Source organism: Polyodon spathula, chromosome 12, assembly GCF_017654505.1.
Source record: "Polyodon spathula isolate WHYD16114869_AA chromosome 12, ASM1765450v1, whole genome shotgun sequence".
In the NCBI taxonomy this organism is placed as follows: Eukaryota; Metazoa; Chordata; class Actinopteri; order Acipenseriformes; family Polyodontidae; genus Polyodon; species Polyodon spathula.
In genome coordinates, this window is record NC_054545.1 from 27,989,201 (window position 1) to 28,013,719 (window position 24,519).

Here is a 24,519-nt window from a genome sequence, read left to right on the forward strand (position 1 = left end):
TGTTAGTGGAGAGCTAATTCCAGAGGAAGTGGACAAAGGCACAATTATTGGAAATGTTACTGTTGATTTGGGTTTAGATGTTGCATCATTATCGTCCAGGAATTTCAAGATGGTCTCTGGCTCAAGTAAGCATTTTTTTTCAATGTTAATTGGAAAAATTGAAATATGTATGTAAATGAAAGAATAGACTGAAAACAAATATGTCGACTACAACCAGTTATCAGCACCCAAAACTCCTGGCTGCTGAGGCTGCTCCCACCTGCAGATATGGGAAACAACTCAACTGAGTCACAGTGCACACTTGAAATTAGATGTAAAATGAGACAGCAATTTCCCAGAACTCATATTCATAATCTTGTCCTTACAGCAGCTGATGGTGGAGTTTTAGAAAAGTCTGGCACAGTTAAGACACAATTAATATTGTAGATGCCAATGACAATACTCCAGTGTTTGAGCAAGTTGTGTACAGGGTTTCACTTGTGGAAAATGCACCCAAGGGGATGTTGGTTGTTAAGTTAGACACCATTGATTTGGTAAAATGGTGAGATAGTTTACTCTTTTGGCAGCAATACTGCAATGAAGGTGAACCTGAAACTGGAAAAATCAGGTTAAACGATGCATTGGACTTTGAAGAAAGTGGTGTAGAAATGTAGGTGGAAGCTGTCAATAAGGATGTTTCTGGTGTATTTAGTAATTCTTAAATCATTTTGCAGATTCCTGATGGAAAAATTATCTTCAATCTCAACCCCAGTTGCAGAAAACGTTTAATATTTGGTTTTCTTAATGTATCAGATAAAGCTCCTGGACAAAATGGACAAGTTAACTGCTTCCTTTCCTTTGATATGCCCTTTAAACTTTGACCTTCTTTTGAAAATGATTACACATTAGTCACAGATAGTCCATTGTGAATCTGCCCGCGAGTACAACATAACCATCACTGCTGCAGATTCTTGGTCACCACCATTATACTCCAACAAAACCATATTAATCAAAATATCTAACGTAAATGATAATTCACCGCATTCACCAATTCCATTTATACATTGTATGTACCACAGGATAACCCCCCTGGTACTTCAGTTTATTAGATTAGTGCGATTGATTCAGACTTGGACCAAAACGGTTGTGTCACTTATTGCATTTTTTTGTAGCCAGATAAATGGAAGCTCTGTATCTTTGCATTTAGGAACCGGTGTTGTCTTTTAACTACAAGCAACTGAGGGAAATTAAATTCCAGGTTAAAGCAGAGGATGAGGGGCTACAACCACATGCCAGCAATGTGACATTAAAATTGTGCCTTGTTGATCACAGTTGCAACCCTCTTACAATACTACATCCAGCGACAAGAAGTGGATCAGGACCAGTAGAAATGGTTCCTGGGTCAGCAGATGCAGGATATCTAGTAACTAAGGTTATAACTGATGATGCAGATACTGGACAGAATGTGTGGTTAACTACTACAGGCTATAGATCGAGTCTCGTGAGCGCTGCGACGCATACTGATGAAATTAGGACATTGCTCTCTGTAAAAGCAGTGATGCCACCAAACAAAATTTATTCATTTTGGTAAAGGACAATGGGCTGCTTTCACTCTCGTCAATTGTAGCAATTGGTTTGTTGTTATTATTGTGTATTATTGTTATTTATTTATTTGGCATACTCCTTTATGCAAGGCATTTTACAGGTGTTACAGGGCAGTACCGTACAGGGTTACAATGCAAGGTCAATATTTAAATACAGTAAAGTTTACAGTAATTGCAAATTATACTACAGTACTAAAGTACAATATGAAATAAGATGCAACTATGTAAGAGGGACTATGGAAGAGAAGGCATGGGAGGATGGCGAGTAGAGGGAAGGCATGACCAGTAGGCCAGTAGAAGAGTAGATAGGATGAAAGCGGGTGTAGGGAGCCACGAGGGATTGAAAATAGGAGGGGGTGATGTGGTGAAGTGAACGGTAGGCAAGAACGGAGCTCTTGAATGTGAGCAGAAATAGGTAGCCAGTGGTTAATTGACTCTCTTCTACAATTTCTTCCAGATTTTGCAGAGGAGGCTGCTGATTGTTACGATCAGGAAAATGTACCATCTTTAAATATATTTGATAATTTGTTTAGGTTCAATTTCTTTCTTAGTGCCATGAAGCTGCACCAACACAGTTAACTTGTTGCTGTTTTAATACACTTGAAAACTACAAATTAGTTTCACCCTTGAAGTTAATATACTGCCTCAGTTCATGCAGACTTATTAATACAATGCCTCTTTAGGAGCCAGATCAGCTGCAAGTAAACTGATATGTCTGAGGGATGTAATGCAGCAAGAAGTGTAAGTAGGTCCAATACCATTACATGCCCAGCTGGTATGTCCAGGAGCCTATTAAAAATAACAATTGTCTCAGTGGGGTGTCTGAGGTAGGATTTATATATTAAGACGAACGTAATGTTACTCGTCTGCATTGACATTCTTGTAAAACTAATCTATCAATATATTATATATATATATATATATATATATATATATATATATATATTAATATCTATATATTAATATATATATATATATATATATCTTTTACAAATCGAAAGATAGTGATACTCTTTTACAATCGAAAGTGAGATACAGAATCACTATGTTAGAGTTGATTTTATTTATCAATAACTTCTATTCTAAAATGCTTATCTCAGTAATATTCTTGCTGCAAAAGCTGAAAAACAAAGTATTCTTACTCTCAATACACATGTTTTAACATATTTTAAAATCCAGGGCGATGTATATGGTACTACTCTTATCCATTATCTGTGAAAGTGGAATAAAAGGCTCTTAATTATTTTTAAAAAATCTATCTATCTATCTATCTATCTATCTATCTATCTATCTATCTATCTATCTATCTATCTATCTATCTATCTTATTTATAGGACTTCTACGTGCAATGGAGTTGGGCTTTCTTATGCATTTTGGAAAATGTACTTAACTCTTGCACAAGATTGTGTTTAATTTTTAAGCAAAATCTGCCCCTTGGGCTTTACCATTTATTTTGCATCATGCTATATTTTGGGATAGGTTTAGACACTAGCTTTATGAGTACTATAATAAAATCGGCTGGGATTTTATAAAATGTACAGCCATGGCCAAACGTTTTGCATCACGTAAAATTTTAGGATTGAGACATAATTTAAAAAAAAAAAAAAGCCTATATGAACCTAATTAATTTATTGTATTTAACATCATGTAATCAAAGAAACTACATAACAATATTGCTTGAAGCCTACCGGAAGCCATAATATTAGTGCGGTAGTTCATGCTTGATTTAGAAATGTCACATTTTTGTTTTGTGTTAAGGTTATGGAACACTACAAAGCAGTATGTAATTCAATGTTAACGTAACATTATTCAGCAGGTTTGATTTTATGACACAAAGGTGGTTAATTCAGCTCTGCAAAACTTTTAGCCAGAGCTCTAGTGCAGTTTATCAGAGCTTGAAGGGTTGAGACGTCAAGTGTCGCTGTCGACCAATAAGCTTCTCATTGTCAAATCGGAGCGCCATCACTCCACCCACTTTCCCTTATGTAGAACGAGTCGTCATTCTTTTGCTTTCTAGCACGGAAGCTCACATTCTGAGCCGCAGATTTGATATAAGAGAAGCGCCACGGCAGGAGTACTGTGGAAGAAAGTATATTTTTGTACAGGAAAACAAGAGAGAAAAAAGGGAAAGAATAAAGTGTCCCCTTTCATGTCAGAAACTATCTGCGAGGTATCATCATGATCTGTGTAGAAAGGACTCGAGGATTTATAAAACAACTGCTCTGCTGTGCATATTCTGCTTGTTTTTGGAATCTGGTTACCGGGGAAATGTTTTATGCTATTCCCGAGGAGCTGCAATACGGGGCATTTGTTGCAGACATTGCTAAGGATTTAGGGTTGAGCGCTGAAAAAATGTCGTTTCGCAAATTCAGAATAGCGTCAATCGACAGTAAGCAGTATTTTTTTTGCAAATGTACATGGGAATTTACTCGTTAACAAACGGATAGACAGGGAAGAACTGTGCGGCCAGCAACCCAGCTGTTACTTGAATCTGGAGGCAATTATGGAAAATCCGCTCGAGTTGCACAATATAAAGGTAGAAATTCAAGATGTAAATGACAATTCACCCTTTTTTTCTGTTAAAGAGGTTAGTTTTAATATAATCGAGACAGCATATGTAGGTTCCCGTTATCAATTAGAGAGTGCTCAGGATATAGATATAGGAGTCAATTCTTTAAGATCGTACTCTTTAAGTGCCAACGATTATTTTAGTCTTGATACCCAGACCCACAGTGACGGGAGTAAGGTGGCAGAATTAGTACTAGAAAAGCAACTGGATAGAGAAAAGCTCTCTTCACTAAATCTACAAGTCACTGCTTTTGATGGGGGCGTGCCAGAGAAATCTGACACTGCCGATATTGTTATCACCGTTGTGGATGCAAACGACAATGCTCCAAACTTTGAACAGTCTATCTACAAAGTACGTTTTCTCGAAGACACACCAGTTGGCACATTAGTAATTAAGCTCAATGCTACTGATCTCGACGAAGGCCCAAACGGTGAGATTTTATATTCGTTTAGTAACCGCACTCCCAGCAAAGTATTAAACATGTTTAATATTGATCCTAGAACCGGAGAGATAAATGTAAAGAAACAGCTAGAATTCACGGAAAACACTATCTATGAAATTGTTGTTCAAGCAAAAGATGGAGGTGGCTTTCCATTAACAAGCTACTGTAAGGTGCTTGTTGATGTCATAGATGTTAATAACAATGTGCCTGAGGTATTAATAAATTCCTTAAATAGTCCAATACAGGAGGATGCAGTGCCAGGAACAGTGGTTGCCCTGGTAACTGTAACAGACCGTGACTCCGGAGTGAATGGGCAGGTTCAGTGTGAGATCGCCATAAATATACCCTTCAGAATCAGATCTTTAGGAAACTACTACACCATAATAACAGATGGCAATCTAAACAGGGAAACTGTATCTGAATATAATATTACTATTACTGCCACTGATTTAGGATCCCCTGCCCTTTCCAGTGAGAAGACTATTGGTGTTCAGATATCAGATGTAAATGACAATCCCCCACAGTTCACACAGGAAGTGTATACAGTCTTTGTGTCTGAAAATAATACCCCAGGAGATCCTATCTACCAAGTGGCAGCATCTGATAATGATATGGGTTTAAATGGGGAAGTCTACTATTCTATTCTGGAATCTCAGGTTAAGGACCAGCTTGTTACCATGTATGTATCCATTGACAGGGACAGTGGAGTTATTTTTTCCCAAACTGCATTTGATTTTGAAGAGTTGAAAGACTTTAAGATATATGTACAAGCCGAAGACAGAGGCTTTCCACCACTGACTGCAAGTGTCACTGTGAACATTGTCATTGTGGATCAGAATGATAACTCCCCTGTGTTTTTGCATCCTCAGACAAAGGGTAGCTCTTTAGCTGTAGAAATGATCCCTCGCTCTGCAGCTGCTGGATACCTAGTGACAAAGGATGTTACTGCTGATGCAGACACTGGACAAAACGCTTGGTTGTCCTACCAGTTGATTCAGGCTACTGATCCCAGTCTTATCAGTTTGTCTCCACACACAGGTGAAATCAGGACAGCAAGGCCTATTAAGAACACAGACTCTGCCAAACAGAAACTGGTTGTCCAAGTGAAAGACGATGGGAAACCATCACTCAGTGCTACAGTTACAATTGGTTTGCTGCTAACAGACGCTCTCCCGCAAGTGCTGCCTGATTTCAGTGACAAGCGGGAGAATCGCGAGACACTTACCGATTTAAACTTGTATTTAATCATTACTTTAGGTTCCCTTTCCTTTGTGTTTTTTGGACTCCTTGTTCTCCTCACTGCTTATAGATGTCACAGATATAGAAATCACTACAGGTACAGTTGTTGTTTTGGAACTTGTTGTGACAATGACTTTGGGGATTACAAGTTGAACTACCAGCTTCCTCCAAATTGTGCCTTACCTCCAGACTTTATAGACTTTTCTGGTACAGACACACATTCCCAGATTTACCAATGTAGGACTTCTATGGTTGCTAATTCCAGAAGTGGCACCTTGCTGGTTTTGAGAGGGTGCAGCCCTCCAGGACATGGGAGTATTCCAAGGACTGCTACTTCAAAAGAGCCAGACTGGCTGGTACATGTACAGAATACCAATGGCAATACAATGAATGCCACAGCTGAGGTATGTGGAATGTTATGCATGCCGAAGATGTGATTTTTTCTGTGTCTGAAAGTAAAATTGTGCATTGCATATAAATATGCAAACTATTTCAGTTTGTTTTACACTGTATTATCAATATTAAAAGGAATGTAAATGCATGCACCAGCAGTTAGGGTTGTTGATGTTGTAACTACAAAACAGCAACCGCATCACTGCGGTACCTGCATCACTGAGTACCTTCCTTAATAATGGATCATTTTAACCTAATCTTTAGCAAATCGTTAAATGCTTAGATTGTTGATAGGTTTTTCATTTCCCTTAAAACTGTGTGTACATCTGATCTGAATTTACTTACAAGATAGATTTGTGTGTGCATCCTATAAAATCTTAATTTAATGAAGCTAATGCGCGTATTACCAAAAGGGATTTAAATGCTTTTACTCATGCTTACTTTTAAGTTGACACTAAGCAGTGTATTTATTAAATACTAGCTAAAGTACCTGGCGTTGCCCAGGGAAATTCAATATTTCAATAATTCACGCATGACAGTTGGGGAACAGTAGCATTATTGTCACGATTAGGTTTACTGTAAACCGCCTTGTCGATGGGTGTCACACAATGCGCTCAGTGTGACCCCTTTCCAAGGGAAAAAAACTTAATTTTTTGAGGGGGGGGGGGGGGGGGGGGGGTTGCCATTTTTCATTTTTTTTTTTTTTTTTTAATTGTTATTTATTTTTTTTATTTTTTGGTTTTGTGGGTTTCTTTAATTTGAGATACATGGCTACTGTAGTGATCTGCCTGGGGTTATTCCAAATCTAAGACAACATGGCATCAGTAAATCCATGGCAGTTACTAAATAAAGTACCCCGGAGGTCAACATTTTGGATCCAAACATAGCCCCCGACCTTCCCCTGGATGAAAGAGGAGGCTGCACTAGCCCCTGCGGGGTCCGAATGTGTAAAGGAACAGACAGACACACAAAATTTCTTCTTTATATGTTAAGATTAATAAACATCACTGATTCAATCTTTTGAGTCTAAAATTAAATAGTTTTTATTGTATAAAGATCCCTGTGAGTTAGTGGAATACACTTACACTTATTGTTATAATGATTGACTTCACAAACATGTATCTTCTCCATTTCTGATAGGTGAAGGTCTCTCTTAGTATGTCAGTAAAGCTTATAGTAATTTAACCACAGGGAAAATAATCAAATATTTTCTCTAATATTTCCACTGGGGTCACACATACATGGAGGAGGTGGTTGTTCCAGAGTGTTTTACTGTACCTTCCTAAATGTTTAAAGTTAAGAAAGCATATTAGAAGTGTCTAAGCAATAACAGAATAACATTTCTGTCAACTATACTGATTCACATGTCTAGTTGTAGGAGTAGGTGCTGGTCAGTGTATTGAAATGAACTGAGCATAGTGAAACCCTTTCCATTTAAATCACTTTTGAGCATGGACGCTCTTAAATGTATCAGTTTATCAGAGCAATACATCTCAGCTTGAGTGTAGTGACATTGTGTGAGGAATAGCTTGTGCAGGGAAGACATCAGCAGACTGACTTATTTTACCACTGGGTGGCTATACTAATCCATGGATATAATTATGTAGTCTTTTTTTCCTGAGTGATATTTATAAGGGAATGTCATCATTCACTGCAGACTGGTGCCCTGTTGTATTAAGAGGAGCAGTCTTGAAACAGAGATGATATTTATTATACCAAACTGTGACACAACAGACACACCAAACCAAGCAGAAACAAACACATCAGTATCTGGGCCTGTACCTGTACAGGCATGGAATCAGTGGGATTCTGTGTTACACTCTGGTAAACATTTTACCACAGTTCATTCACATAGTGGTTGAGTTTTCCACAGTTGTTTATCAAGGTGTTCCCAGTCATGTTTGGTAGAGTTCATACTACCTCTGCAGTCCATCCGTCATGTCTCTTCTACGACTGAAAGATATATATATATATATATATATATATATATATATATATATATATATATATATATATATTATATATATATATATATATCCACACACACACACACACACACACACCACACACACACAGTGCTGTGAAAAAGTATTTGTCCCCTGTGTGATTTTCAGCATTTTTGCATATTTCTGACACTGAATGTTATCTGATCGTCAACCAGAATCTAATATTAGATAAAAGGGACCCTGATTGAACAGATAATGCAGAATTTTGATACTTATTTCATTTGTTTATTAAAGAAAGCTATGCAACACCCAATGCCCCCGTGTGAAAAAGTAATCGCCCCCTTAGACTCAATAGCTGGTTACACCATCTTTAGCAGCAGTAACTGCAACCAAACGCTTCCTGCAGTTATTGCTGTAGTCTCTTACAGTGCTGTGGAGGAATTTTGGCCAACTCCTTCATGCAGAGCTGCTTCATCTAAGTGACATTTGTGGGTTTTTGAGCATAAACTGATCATTTCAGGTCCTGCCACAACATCTCAATAGGGTTTAGGTCTGGACTCTGACTAGGCCATTCCAAAACTTTAACTTTCTTGAACCATTCTGATGTAGACTCGTTTGTTTCGCATCATTGTCTTGCTGCATGACCCAGCTGCGCTTCAGCTTCAGCTCACGGACGAATGGCCTGACATTCTCCTGTAGAATTCTTTGATACAGGGCAGAATTCATGGTTCCTTCAATGATGGCAAGTCGTCCAGGTCCTGATGCAGCAAAGCATCCCCAAATCATGACACTACCACCACGATGCTTGACTGTTGGTGTGAGGTTCTTACTGTGGAATGCGGTGTTTTGTTTTCGCCAGACATAACGGAGCCCATGTTTGCCAAAAAGTTCCACTTTGGATTCATCTGTCCATAGAACATTGTTCCACAACTATTTAATATCATCCAGGTGCTTTTTGGCAAACTTGAGATGAGCATTCATGTTATTCTTAGTGAGCAGTGGTTTCCACCCTTCTACTCTGCCATGAATCCCATTTTTGCCCAGTGTCTGTCTGATGGAGTACTGACCTTAGCTGAGGTGAGAGAGGCCTGCAGATCCCTGGATGTTGTTCTAGGGTTCTTTGTGACTTCCTGGACAATTTTACGCCTTGCTCTTGGAGAGATTTTGGCAGGATGGCCACTCCTGGGAAGATTCAGTACTGTCCCAAACTTTGTCCATTTGGACAATATGGCTCTGACTGTGATTTGGTGGAACCCAAGAGCCTTAGAAATGGCATTGTAACCCTTTCTAGACTGATAGGCATCAACAACTTTTTTTTTTCCAGAGGTCTTCAGGAATTTATTTTAATCATGGCTTGATGTGCCTTTAGAACCTGTGTGCTGACAACTTCACTTTGATTGTAAGGGCCAAAGTTAGTCAGATTTATATTGGGCAGGGCTGGCCCAAATCAGGCTGATTGTTAACCAAAGTATTCAAACAGCTGACCCTAATTATCCCTTTAATTGGGCTGAGTTAACTAGGAGGGCAATATCTTTTTCACACCTGAAGATTGCATGTTTCAGTAACTTGCACACCAAACAAATGAAAGAAGCACCAAACATTGGTGTCATTTTTTTCTGTCAGACTCCCTCTATATACTACTACAACCCACAAAAAGAGCTGACCAAATTCAATGTGAAAAATGTGCAAAAATGCAGAAAATCAGACAGAGCTATGGGCACTTATTAATGATTGTTAAGTGATTACATTGGTTGTTCTGTTGCAGAGCAATGTTAGGTTATGCCAATCCCCAGTTTCGTGAAAAGAAATAATACAATTCCTCTCTTACATGTATCAGTTGTCTCTATGTATTTAAATTTCTATTTTACAAGATTTATACTTCAGCTGTTTATATTCCCCCTTAATGTTTTAATTAGTGTGTGGTTATCTCAGTCAAAACTTTTATGACACAGAATTAAACATGGTCCCATCACAAGTTTGAAAAAATAAATAAATAAAAAAAAAAACAGTTTGTTTATCAGATCAATGTTATTTACTTTGAATTACATTACAAAAGAGAACATTTCAACAATCACACTATGCTTACTTACAGTTATTAAATAATTACTTTGGACCGCTGTGAATATATAGTTCATGCAAGGAAAGGTCTTTTTCAGTTAAGTTTGAGTGTGTAGATTTGATCCTTTTCAAGGTGTTGCACCTAGAAAACAGATTGCGAAGCTATAGTTAATTCCTCTGGCGCTGCAGAGCTCAGCCACTGCTAGACATCCATCTTAGGTGCTCAGCATTACCCAGTAGCTTTCGTTTAGTACATAGGAGTACTTCAAAAGCACAAATGTTTCAATGTACCTCAAATTCCCCTACATAGATGATAATAATAATAATAATAATAATAATAATAATAATAATAATAATAATAAACTTCTGATGCACACTCAAATTCCCATTTGACAGAATGTACGCTACATATTTAATTTTGTACAGTTTTATTTATTTATTTATTTATTTATTTAGTCTGCTTTTAAGACAGAGCAAAAGGAGCCGTGATCTTAATGGATACTTAATACCGTACCTTTAAAACCACTATTAGGTAGTATTTGACATACATTGCAGTGGCTTTCTACAATGCATCTATTGATTTATAACAGTTAGTACATGCCCATTAACGAACCATGCACTTTATCGCAACTTTCCTGCAGGTCAGCATCCAGGAATACTTCATTCATTTAGGTATTACTCATTCTAATAAAAAATAAAAAAAAGTACAAGACGTGCATTTCAAGGTCAGTATTGTGACAGATTTACATACATACATACATACATACATACACACACACACACACACACACACACACACACACACATACAAAAATATATCAAGATTCTTACGTGAGGGACAGCTTACAAGAACTCTGCACAGACATGGTTTGCCATTGAGTTGCGTGATTGTAACAATTGTTATATTTGAATTGCAGATTCCTAACATTCGATTTAAATACCACGTCTGAAATATAAAACAAAAACTCCGATTACAAATAATAATTTGCAGCTGTCGTTTATTGCAAATGTGACTTGCATCTTCATTCTCTTCAGTGTCGTCTTTTGCAAGGCTTTTTAGGCTGCATGATATGCAGTCGCTTTTTTTTTCTCGTGTTAGGTGCTGAAAAGCAGCCAGCAATCTGCACAGTCCATCCAACCTCCCCCCGTCCCCTTTCGCGCACGCACACACACACACACACACACACACAGACTCAGTAGCAGGAAGGCTGGTTGAAACTCAGAGTTAAGAGAACGATAGGCAGCATCAGTGGATTTAAACACACCCAAATGAGAGAGAGAGAGAGAGAGAGAGAGAGAGAGAGAGAGAGAGAGAGAGAGAGAGAGAGAGAGAGAGAGAGAATGAAAACACATCATGGATGTTTCACTAAAAAACCAGCATAATGACATTTCGAGAAGGATATTTCTGTCAACAAGGACGTAATGTGGTAACGTACTGCAACACTTTTCATGTTGCGGAACGAGAAAAGATATTACAAGCTAAAAAGACGGAAAGCTTTTTTTAAAATTTTTAATCCGTCTGCGCTTGATTTAGAAAGCAATGTCTCTTGCAAGGATATGTAACAGCAGACCGAAGCATGTGTCAGCTTATTTTATATTGTTGTTTTTTGGGGGCCTAGCAACGGGGCAGGTTCGGTATTCTATTCCCGAAGAATTGGAACAGGGGGCCTATGTTGGAGATATTGTGAAAGACTTGGGGCTTGATCTCGGGAGACTGCTCACCCGAAGCGTTAAGATAACCTCTAGCAACAGCAAGCAGTATCTGGATATTAATCTCAGCAACGGGAACTTGTTTGTTAACGACAGGATAGACAGAGAGACTCTCTGTGAACTCCGCAGCTTGTGCTTATTACATTTCGAGGTGGTGGTGGAAAACCCGTTGGAAGTTTACAATGTTGAAGTGGAAATATTAGACGTTAATGACAATGCGCCACGGTTCCCCAGAAACGAATACCGTTTGGAGATCACTGAATCAGCTTTGCCCAGTGCGCTTTTCCCAGTCGAGAGCGCACAGGATCCAGACGTGGGTTCAAATTCAGTCCGTATTTACAGGCTCAGCCAGAATGAGCATTTCACCCTGGACTCAAACGCTCCTGTGGTGAACAGCAAATTTATCGAGCTTGTACTTAAGAAAGCAGTCGATCGTGAGCAGAAGTCTCTTCACCAGTTAGTTTTAACAGCCGTTGATGGAGGCACGCCTGCGAGAACTGGCACTGCCAACATTGCAGTTCGTGTGTTAGACTCAAATGACAACGTCCCGGTATTTGATAAATCTGTTTACAAAGTTAAATTATTAGAAAATGCACCCAGGGGCATGCTGGTAATCAAGCTGAATGCGACCGATCTAGACGAAGGCTCCAATGGAGAGCTGCTTTATTCTTTCAGTAGCTACACCCCAGGAAGAGTCAGGCAGATTTTCAGCATAGACCCAAGCACAGGAGAAATAAGAGTTAATGGCACTGTGGATTATGAGGAAACCAACTCTTATGAGATTTATGTGCAAGCCATGGATAAGGGGGCATCTGCAGTAGCAGTACATTGCAAAGTAGTAGTGGAAATTATTGACGTTAATGACAATACCCCTGTGATAGTGTTATCCTCCCATTCCACCCCAGTTCGTGAGGATGTAAGGCCAGACACTGTGGTGGCTCTGGTCAGTGTGAGTGACAAAGATTCTGGTGCAAATAAACAGGTCACCCTTCAAATACCTTCAGATATTCCATTTAAAATAAAAGCTTACAGGAATTACTACACATTAGTTACAGCTGGGTTTTTAGACAGAGAGAAGGCAACTGCCTACAATATAACATTCACAGCTATTGATTCTGGGACCCCGTCTTTGTCATCGCAGAAAACTGTTCTGGTGGAAGTTTCAGATGTCAATGACAATCCTCCACTTTTTGAACAGACATCCTATTCAGTGTATATAGATGAAAACAATGCCCTAGGGTCTCCTTTATGTACTGTGAAAGCAATTGATCCAGATGTCAATGAAAATGCTATTGTATCATACTCTATCCTCGGTGCTAATATTCAGGACATACCTGTCACCTCATATGTTTCAATCAGCTCAGACACTGGTATCATCTATGCTCTGTGTTCTTTTGACTATGAAAAGCTGAGGGAGTTTCAGTTTGAAGTTAAAGCAAAGGATGCTGGCATTCCACCACTTAGCAGTGTTGCTACAGTTTATGTGTATGTTGTGGATCAAAATGACAATGCACCTCAGATCTTGTACCCCTCTTCAGGAAATACAACAGAGATGATTCCAAAAACAGCAAATGCAGGCTACCTGGTTACTAAAGTGATTTCTCTTGATGCAGATTCTGGCCAAAATGCATGGTTATTTTACCATTTACTGCAGGCAACAGATCCAACCCTTTTTAAAGTTAATCAGCATACCGGGGAAATCAGGATCACTCACAAAATTGGAGAAGAGAATTCCACGTCATTTAATTTAACAGTCCTAGTGAAGGATAGCGGACAGCCATCTCTGTCAGCCACAGCTACCATACATGTAGCTGTTGTAGACAGAGTAACAAGAATTACTCCTGATCCCAGAAGGCATGTAAAAAGCTCTAAAATCTACTCAGATGTGACACTCTATTTAATCACTGCTCTGAGCACAATCTGCTTTGTTTTTGTTTTGACCGTAATTGTTTTGGCTGTCATCCGATGCCATAGGTACAGTGCAACCTGCTGTTTAAGTCCTGGTTGCACGAGGGAGAGACACAGTGCTGAAATGTACAAACAGGCCAACAATAATCTTGTAGTTCAGCGGGGCTTGAAGGTGCAGCCCCATTTTATAGAGGTGAAGGGAAACGGGTCCTTGTCTCAAACCTACTGCTACAAGGCCTGTCTTACTGCTGGCTCTGGAAGTGACACTTTTATGTTTTACGATACTGGCTACCCAGCTAGAGCTGGACCCAGCGATGCAGCATCTGACAGATACCTGACAGGGAAAAGTGGGCAGAGCCCGGGTTCTGCTTCAAATCGAAACAGTGTTTCGAAGGAGGTGAGGTCTGTTCACAGTAATTAAGAGAGTCACAGTGCTTTGGATTTGGCAGTACTTTGGAAACATCATTCATTTTGATGACAGTACTCCTGAGGTGTTGCAATCTGTTTTATGAGATATCAAATGTCCATATATTATATATATATATATATATATATATATATATATATATAGATACTAGATATATATATAATATATATAATTCGATTAAAAGAATTTTGAGCACAGATTCAGTTTGTTTTAGTTTTTTAACTGTAAATGCACAAACCATATTATTAGTAGCAGTGCTAGTCATAGTTCTAGTAGTAATAAGCAAGTTAAGTTCTGTTGAATGAATGGTTCCTAAAACTATGTCAACTACAGTAATACTTTCTATTGACAGGGAGGCAACAAGGAAGCTATTCACCAGGTGTTCAGACAAAGCTGATTATTATTAAAAAAATATACAATATCTTTATAGGCTTGTAAGGGATTATAAATGGTGGTATTTCACACAGACTAGTTTTTCTTTATTTTTAATATGCAATATTTTCTAGAGCTGGCTGTTGGTAAAACTAATTTTATTTCCACATCAGAATAGTGAAATACAAGTAGTATGTTCGTAGTAGTATTATATATATATATATATATATATATATATATATATATATATATATATATATATATATATATATATATATATATATACTGTTTATTTTCTGTGTCAAGAAATCCCTTGTGAGGAAGTCATGCCAAGTGATGTTTGGGAGTAATTTGTCAGCTCATTCCCCTGAAGCAAGTAAAAGAAAGGTTTTGAAGATATGGCCATGCAGAACATCTGTTCACATCCAGAACCGTTCAGTAGCAAAGTTAGTGTTCGTTTAAAAGCAGCTGAATATGCCATTAAAGCCATGTAGTCTACCATGTAAAATAAATATCATCTATTCAGTTGTGTTAGCTTGGCAGGGAGATGCAGTTCTGAATATTCATGTATTCACACTACAACAGTCAAGTCATATACAAATCTGTTTGTTATTAAGAATAATATTTGATAGAGTATATTCGTGTTGTCACAAAAAAGGTAAGTGGCATTGCATTGGAATCAGTAAAGTAATAGCAAAACTTAATTTAACTTCCAAATCTTCAGTTTTAGCTAAATGATAAATAATGTATGTACACACAATTGCACCAAAATATCACATATCAGTAATCATTACTGATCAGGTCCAATATGCATTTGCAATTTGCAATGCCTTCCACTAGTCCAGGTAGGCCATGCAGGTATACATTGTTTATCTAGGATCTGATTGATCCAGAAGGCCTACTTCACTATATTATCAGCTACGACAAATAATGAAATAGCTGGTATTATGATTTAATGCTAAATTATATTTGTATAATATACCACATGTTTATTTAATGAGATAAGTACAGATTAAAACATGACATCTAATTGTTTTCTGTTTCTTTTGCAGCCCAGGCAACCAAATACAGACTGGCGTTATTCTGCATCTTTGAGAGCAGGAATACAAAGGTAAGCTGTTTCTGTTTTTTGCTGTTGGCAGAAGATAGAGTCATGCAGTACTGCTGTTCACCTTGTACATGCACCGTATATAACTCTAAGAACAAGAAGACTTGTGTGAGAGGCCTGCGCTTTATTGTATTGTTATTCCTGTTTCAAGGGCACATTGTGTATCAATGTCGTTCCACCAGTAACATGTGTTGATTTTAAAATCTGGGTCAGCTGCGTGCTAAACCCAGAGCTACAGGGAGGTGAAATGTTTAGTTGAACTAAAGTAAGATGCATATTATACATATATAAACACATTCAATAAACATAAATTATACATCAAGGGATGTTCCGAACAACTTCTAATAGACCGAGATCTAAACTCCCTAAATCTGCCACCAACAATGTCACTAATTGGCACTTTAATAACCTTAACTTGGAGGAAAAAAATGACAGACTTTAGGGATTGAAAATGTAAATGAAAAAAGATCTTGGATAATGTACATGGTTGCCTGAGCCAGGTGAATTTGTTTTTTGCAGTATGTGCTATAAGTGACCCAAACTTACAGATTACTCAGCCTTGTGTCCTGTGTTCTCTCGCAGTGTTCTCCTACACACCACTCTGTAACAAAAGGAAATTCAAAGGAGCTTCAACACTCTCGATATATAGTTTCTCACTGCTCTGCAATCGCCAGGCATGGCTTCCTTATTTCAGAAAGAACGTTGTACTTGCACATTCTGTAAATACTTCTCTGTGATGTTTTCTAATCGCTCTGAAAATGACACATAACTTACTTTTGCACAGGTACCCTTTATTTGTTTTGGAGTTTAAATTACTCACGCTGTTTCTCGGAGGCCTCATAACTGGAACAAAAAAGGCTTCATATGTTGACTAAATTCAGATATAATAATGAGCTTGTTTGTGACCGTGGCAATAAGGAGGGATTATCCCAAAATTTCTCACTTGTAACAACCAGCTCAGTGAGAGCATAATACCAATTTTTAGATCAGCATAGCTGCACTCATAATGTGATGCAACTCTGCTATTTTTAAATGTATTTTGGTATTGTGCTATAAACTAAACTAATACTAATGTTATATAACCAAGACAAATATGAGGATAAACCTGCAGGAGCTCATTGTAGAGTGGTAGGTCTTTTAGAAGCTAAATGGGAATTTAACTGTCAGAAAAGAGCCATTTTAACAGCTCTGCACAACAAAATCTAAAAGTCAGGGTTTGTGTTGAACGTGGGCTGTATCTATCTCAATGTTTTCTCTAGTGCTGAGCTAATTATAATTGGTGCTTAATAATTTCTTGTTCTTCATCTGCTGCAAGTCACTTATATCCTCACAACCCTACAATTACATATCCTGGTAGCATAATAAAAGTATAGTGAAATCATGGTAAATTACAGGCAAGCTTTAACAGTAGTGGGCTGAAATACAAATATACATTTTAAACACTTGTGTTACACAGACCCATTTATATCCTGTGTACCAATTACTATACACCAACATTAACACACTACACGTAACGTACAACACAGCACATATAGCCCAAGGACGGGGCACATTGCCACACATATACATCACGGTAAATGCACGTAAAAAACTGTAAAACCAGTTTGCCCAGTTAACAGATGTTTTAACAGAAGTACCTTTTATTCAGTGTCATTGTTGAACCAGTTGGATTAAGAAGTGTAGCCTGTGGTTTTATTCAGATCGAATAACGAATGCAAATAATCTCAGGATGTTGAAGTATATACATCTTTTTACAAATGATTTTTGAAATATCGCTGATGGCATTTTAAAGATGGGATAATCATTCGAGAAAAGCTGTGTCAGTTTATTCCCTATGCTCTTTGCATTGGGCTTTTAGGTCATTATGAGATGTAATTATTTTAGTGATGAATTTAGTTATTGTAAAAGGCAAGAGGTGACAAACATTTATATCCTGGCTTGAAGGTAACACCTTGTATCCAAGTCAAAGGGTGCAATTATTACTTAGCTCTTATTAGATTGCATTTGATTTTAAGTAAAAGCCTGCCAGCTATTTAAATATAGTCCAAGTATAGTGAAATCATGGTAAATTACAGGCAAGCTTTAACAGTAGTGGGCTGAAGACCAGTTGTGTTACAGTTTTGTTTTCCTGTTTCAGCTCTGTGCTTATGGAAGAATCAGCAGTTTTGCAAGGTGCACCTGTGGTACATGTACAGAACTGGCCTACAGTCTCCAGTGCAACACTTGGTGAGTCTAAATGTGTTTTAAAATAGATTGATATTTTTTTCATTTATTTCATTTTTTTTTCTTTTTCATATGTTCTATTGAGCTTGAAAAGGCAAACCATTGTTAAAAACTGCATGGGAAATAATCTAAAAACACACCTTCATCGTAATTGTCAAATTGAACTTATGACAAATTGTGACAAAGACGGCTGTAGTGGGGACATTAGACCAGAAGAAACACACAGTACTGCATGAATGAATGCACTACTGCACGGTTTATTATTATAAAATAAAGCAGTACAAAAAACAGGACACGGCACTTGACACCAAAATAAATAGACAAACAAAACGGACTAACATTTAAACAAAGAATGCACTAACAGACAAACACGGTGAGTCAAAACAACGGTTATATATTTACGTTTAGTTATCGTTTTAAATTCTTTCCACACCCATTCTCCACTCACCGAACACACAACCCCGAGTGAGTGAAAACATGCTGCTTTTATGCAGCTGTACCGAGACTCGATTGCTAATCAATTATTCAACTGGAGTCTCGGTACAACTGCACATGAATCAATAAAAATGCAATTCCCCGTGCTCATATATTATTACATTTTACCTGCACGTGAAGTGCTGTGCAATCCTTGTGCCTAAATACAAATATACATTTTAAACACTTGTGTTACACAGACCCATTTATATCCCGTGTACCAATTACTATACACCAACATTAACACACTACACGTAACGTACAACACAGCACATATAGCCCAAGGACGGGGCACATTGCCACACATATACATCACGGTAAATGCACGTAAAAAAGTGTAAAACCAGTTTGCCCAGTTAACAGATGTTTTAACAGAAGTACCTTTTATTCAGTGTCATTGTTGAACCAGTTGGATTAAGAAGTGTAGCCTGTGGTTTTATTCAGATTGAATAACGAATGCAAATAATCTCAGGATGTTGAAGTATATACATGTTTTTACAAATGATTTTTGAAATATTGCTGATGGCATTTTAAAGATGGGATAATCATTCGAGAAAAGCTATGTCAGTTTATTCCCTGTGCTCTTTGCATTGGGCTTTTAGGTCATTATGAGATGTAATTATTTTAGTGATGAATTTAGTTATTGTAAAAGGCAAGAGGTGACAAGCATTTATATCCTGGCTTGAAGGTAACACCTTGTATCCGAGTCAAAGGGTGCAATTATTACTTAGCTCTTATTAGATTGCATTTGATTTTAAGTAGAAGCCTGCCAGCTATTTAAATATATTCCAAGGAGAGTCAGTTCTGCAGTAGATATCCAGTATGTACCAGAAACTAAGACATTCTCTCATGAAAATCATGAAACAGCTGTTTTAGAGCAGGTTATACATTTATTTTCATTTTTGCGAAGCACTGTGTAACCAAACAGAGTATGTTTAAATCCTTAAAACAGTCAAATAAGACTGCTAATGTTAAATGCCTGATTAAACTGTAAGATCTAAATAGCTGCCCATACCGATAGTATAAATATAAGAAGATTCAGTCTTGGGAGGCTGGGGAATCCAAATTACATACATTAATTAGAAAATGTAGCTTCTAAATATGAATGTAATATTTAAATAACATACATTTTAATGATGTCAATTTATTGCACAGCTGTCAACCAGCTTGCTGAGACGTTTATGGAGTAGGTGCTCAAAGGCTGTGCGAAATCTTTCACACATAGCTGAACAGAAAGGTCAGATACAGTACAGTTGATCTCCAGAGGCTGGCTCTGAATATCAAAAGAATCCCATCTTTAGGATATGAAAACATAGCTAAGTGCAATTTTTTATTCAAGTATCACTGCCACACAAAGCCATGATCAGATATCTTGGAGCACATTTCCTGCTAAATACCTACAGTGTAAGGCATCAATATTTTTGTTTCCTTTTTGTGTGTGTTCTCTCATCTTCAACTAATTTTGCAAAGCAGTATATTGTTATATTGCATTATTTTCTGGCTAAATTTGCAAAAACTTAAGTCTTCTTGGTAAAATCTTAAAGCTGATTAAGACATTAAATATACGTACGTACATACTCTAGCCATATGTGCAGTACATTTAGACTGCTGCTAATCTAGCATAGTTCACACACTCTAGTCACCTTGGATAAAGGCGCCTGCTAAATAAACAAATAATAAACTAGCACAGCTTTGTAAAAACAGCTTAATTAGCAGTTGCAGGGACACTTGTAGGGGAAATCTCCTACTGGAATTACTTTAACGCTTTAACTAGGGTTAGACCTTTATAATAGCTGGTTGTTATAATGGAATAATACATTTTTTATGTTTACAGCAATACTGTTGGCAACAATTAGTTGAATTACACAGTCGTCTAAGTCATTTGACATGTGAAGTAGCATGGTTAGTACACACTACAGACTCAAACCAGGATAGACCAGTGCTGGGTACTGCTGGGATTTCTAAGCCAAACCTTTTAAATTACAATAATTATCCATGGATGCTTCTGGCTGCAGTTCTAACCATAGCTGCAATGCAGCTTTGCACCCTGAACTGAATGGAAATGAAGCTGTCACACAGTCACCGGTACCTTGGTGCACCAGACCTTGTGCTCACGTAGGCACAAAAACACCAGCGCATGTAGCATAGTATTTATATTTCTTTCTACTCTGCTGCGATAGCACCTGTGCTGCCAGTTTTAGGCTACGTGTCTATTGCTATCAAATTAAATTCAGTGTGAATAGCTTGTTAATATGTATTTATATGTTTTTTTATATATATATATATATACAGTACTATGCAAAAGTTTTAGGCAGGTGTGAAAAAATGTTGTAAAGTAAGAATGCTTTAAAAAAAAATAGACATGTTAATAGTTTATATTTATCAATTAACAAAATGCAAAGTGAGTGAACAGAAGAAAAATCTACGTCAAATCAATATTTGGTGTGACAACCCTTTGCCTTCAAAACAGTATCAATTCTTCTAGGTACACTTGCAACAGTTTTTGAAGGAACATTTTTCTGCGCCCCAGTTCCTGTGTTTTCGTGCATAGTTGAGTCGCTTGGCCTTGTTTCCACGTCGGAGGTATGGCTTTTTGGCCGCAAGTCTTCCATGAAGGCCACTTCTGACCAGACTTCTCTGGACAGTAGATGGGTGTACCAGGGTCCCACTGTTTTCTGCCAATTCTGAGCTGATGGCATTGCTGGACATCTTCCAATTGCGAATGGAAGTAAGCATGATGTGTCTTTCATCTGCTGCAGTAAGTTTCCTTGGCCGACCACTGCGTCTGTGGTCCTCAGCGTTGCCCGTTTCTTTGTGCTTCTTCAAAAGAGCTTGGACAGCACATCTGGAAACCCCTGTCTCCCTTGAAATTTCTGCCTGGGAGAGACCTTGCTGATGCAGTATAACTACCTTGTGTCTTGTTGCTGTGCTCAGTCTTGCCATGGTGTATGACTTTTGACAGTAAACTGTCTTCAGCAACCTCACCTTGTTAGCTGAGTTTGGCTGTTCCTAACCCAGTTTTATTCCTCCTACACAGCTGTTTCTGTTTCAGTTAATGATTATGTTTCAACCTACATATTGAATTGATGATCATTAGCACCTGTTTGGTATAATTGTTTAATCATATACCTGACTATATGCCTACAAAATCCCTGACTTTGTGCAAGTGTACCTAGAAGAATTGATGCTGTTTTGAAGGCAAAGGGTGGTCACACCAAATATGGATTTGATTTAGATTTTTCTTCTGTTCACTCACTTTGCATTTAGTTAATTGATAAATATAATCTATTAACATGTCTATTTTTGAAAGCATTCTTACTTTACAACATTTTTTCACACCTGCCTAAAACTTTTGCACAGTACTGTATGTGTGTGTGTGTGTGTGTGTGTGTGTGTGTGTGTGTGTGTGTGTGTGTGTGTGTTGTGTGTGTGTATATATATATATATATATATATATATATATATATATATATATATATATATATTTTTTTTTTTTTTTTTTTTTTTCAGTGCAAGGCCTTTTAAGTACCTAATCATCTCTTTTCACCAGAACTTTCTGTTTGCAACGGCAGCATACGTACAGTAATTCAAATATACAACAGAAATAGTCACAGTACAATAATCCAGCTCTTATTTCACAATGTCTTGGGTTCCTATTTCTTATAAATCAAGAGTAACAGGGAACAGTGCCCCCTCAGATGGGCATGTGACACAGATTACTCTTGCAACTAATATGTTATAAAAAATGTGTTCTTTGTGGAATTTCTTTGGATTCATAGAAGCAGATGTTTCTTTTTGTTTTGTTTTTGGATTGTAGATCATATAAATTCCCATGTGAAACCTGTCCTATTATTAAATTCATAGTAAGCTTTAAAAAATGCACATTAAAACAGCTATCATTTGTGAACCAGGCATCATATTTGAATAATACAATACTAGTGGAAGCCACATAGCCCCTCACTCACGTGCTGTGAAGTTGGTATTTCTTATTGGTGCTGGATATGTATTAGGATTACTAGTCTTCTTTTTCTTTAACTTTAGTTTCTAGTCATCAACAAACCCTATATTGAAAATCAAGGTGTGCCTTCCTGGGTAGATTATGAAATTGTTGTTGATTTAACATAAATAAATGAATGCTTGAATGTATGATGCAACCACATCACATAACTGAATGAAGTTAGGGAAATTTAAAATCAACCGTCCCTTAGACATCTAATACTATATCATTTAGATATCATTGACTACTGCTTTATATCGTATACTGTATCATGCAGCTCAACATAAAATGAATGTGTTTGTGTGATTTGCATGAAATTATGTATAATTAGAGGAATAGTCAGTAGATTATACCATGGCTATTGAATTTATACATGTATTGACTAATCATTCCTTTGTTTCTGAGATGATGTATGTTCTGTGGTAGCTAAAAGTAAAGGGGTGGGTCTGACCTTCTAGGAAAGCCGCAGAGAGCATTTGATGTAATCACTGTGTCTATAGAAAGAGACCCACCACAGGGCTCACATTCACATCCCCCTTCACTGAAAACTTCACTGTTGTAGGCAATGTTTGCACCTACAAATATGATCTGCATTAACCACGTGCAGGCTTCTAGTAACCTTGCATGTGCAAGGATGGAAGATTTGGGTTAAGGGTCATCTGAGGATTATTTAGTAATGAATATTACCAGTGAAGACACAGACATCCTTTTTAGATAGTATCACAGTTGGACAGTCCAGCACTGGTTAGAGCAGGCAGCAGAACTTGTAGTGTTGGTTCATGACACAGTACTACTGGTAAAGGAGCTGGTTATTTTGGGTCTAGAAAAATTAAAAATAAAAATCAGTTAAAAGATTATTGTTTACACTACCTGCAAATGTGTGTTACAATTCCCAACTCTTGATAATGATAACTACCTTCCTCGTCACAGAGGATATAAATGAATTATCCTTTACAATTATACATTTACAAATGATATATCATTTTTTTGTTGTTAATTCTTTTAGAGCCCGATGCTGGAGAGGTGTCCCCTCCTGTTGGAGCCGGAATAAACAGCAACAGCTGGACCTTTAAGTATGGACCCGGAAATCATCGTCATCAGCAGCAGCAGCAGCACCAGCTGAAGCCAGGAGAGGTCCCGGAAAACTTCATCATCCCTGGCTCCCCTGCCATCATCTCTATCCGACAGGACCAGGCTGGGGCTGTGGATGGCAAGGGTGACTTCATCACCTTTGGAAAGAAGGAGGAGACCAAGAAGAAAAAGAAGAAGAAGAAGGGGAAAGCTGATAAGAAAGACAAAGGGAGTGGAAACAATGACAATAGCGACCATTAAGAGGTGTCTTTAAAACAGAGTTACCAATTCTTATATATATATATATATATATATATATATATATATAATATAATATATATCATATATATATATATATAATATATATAATATATATATATAATATAGCTCCTCCCTGCTTTTCACTGAAATGATATTCAACCACACCCCCAACCACCTTTCACAGCCCCAGAACTAACTGTTATAAACCTTGTCAACCTATGTAATCTACTAACATCTGGGGAAAAGCCATAGACTTTAATTAACCTGATCCTTTCCCAAAAAGGATTTGTATATAACTGCGTTCAGTTTCAGTAACATTTTCTGAGAAAAAAAAAAAAAAAAAAGATATGCTCTGAAGCTTTGTAAATATGTCCTTCTGAAATCTTATAATGCCTACCACTGGTTTCTACTGATCTGTACTTGAGTGGATTTTACTGTTTGGTCAGCTGATATGTCTTTAGGCTGAATGAACAGAACTGTAGTTCTAAAATCAAATGTTAAAGTATCACAATGATGCATAGAATTATACATTGGCACACTTGCAGTTTTCATGGCCAGTGACATTCAGAAAAGAATGTCATTGTGAAATACTGGTTTCTGTTCAGTTGCACTCTCAGATAAATACTGGCTGCAGATTTATTTTTTATTTGTTCATAGTAACCTTGAGGAGTGACATTAATATAGCATTGCCCAACCTGTTTTACCAGTGAACATGGAGATTAAGGGAGGCTCTCCTTA

The 24,519-nt window shown here is 37.5% G+C and overlaps 1 protein-coding gene across 10 annotated transcripts in view; it reads left to right on the top strand.

Moving 5' to 3' along the window:
* The window catches only part of LOC121324950 (protocadherin alpha-C2-like), an 88,759-nt gene extending 64,904 nt beyond the window's left edge, over positions 1-23,855 (top strand). For 9 of the 10 annotated variants that reach the window (XM_041267165.1, XM_041267168.1, XM_041267170.1 and 6 more), the window contains exons 2-4: positions 15,700-15,758; positions 17,893-17,981; positions 23,456-23,855. In XM_041267165.1, coding sequence (XP_041123099.1) covers positions 15,700-15,758; positions 17,893-17,981; positions 23,456-23,781 — 474 coding nt within the window. In that variant the 3' untranslated portion in view covers positions 23,782-23,855. Of the gene's footprint in view, positions 1-11,068; positions 14,246-15,699; positions 15,759-17,892; positions 17,982-23,455 lie in introns of those variants that run through there. The other variant, XM_041267161.1, reaches the window with a different exon arrangement.
* The last annotated feature ends 664 nt before the right edge of the window (positions 23,856-24,519 follow it).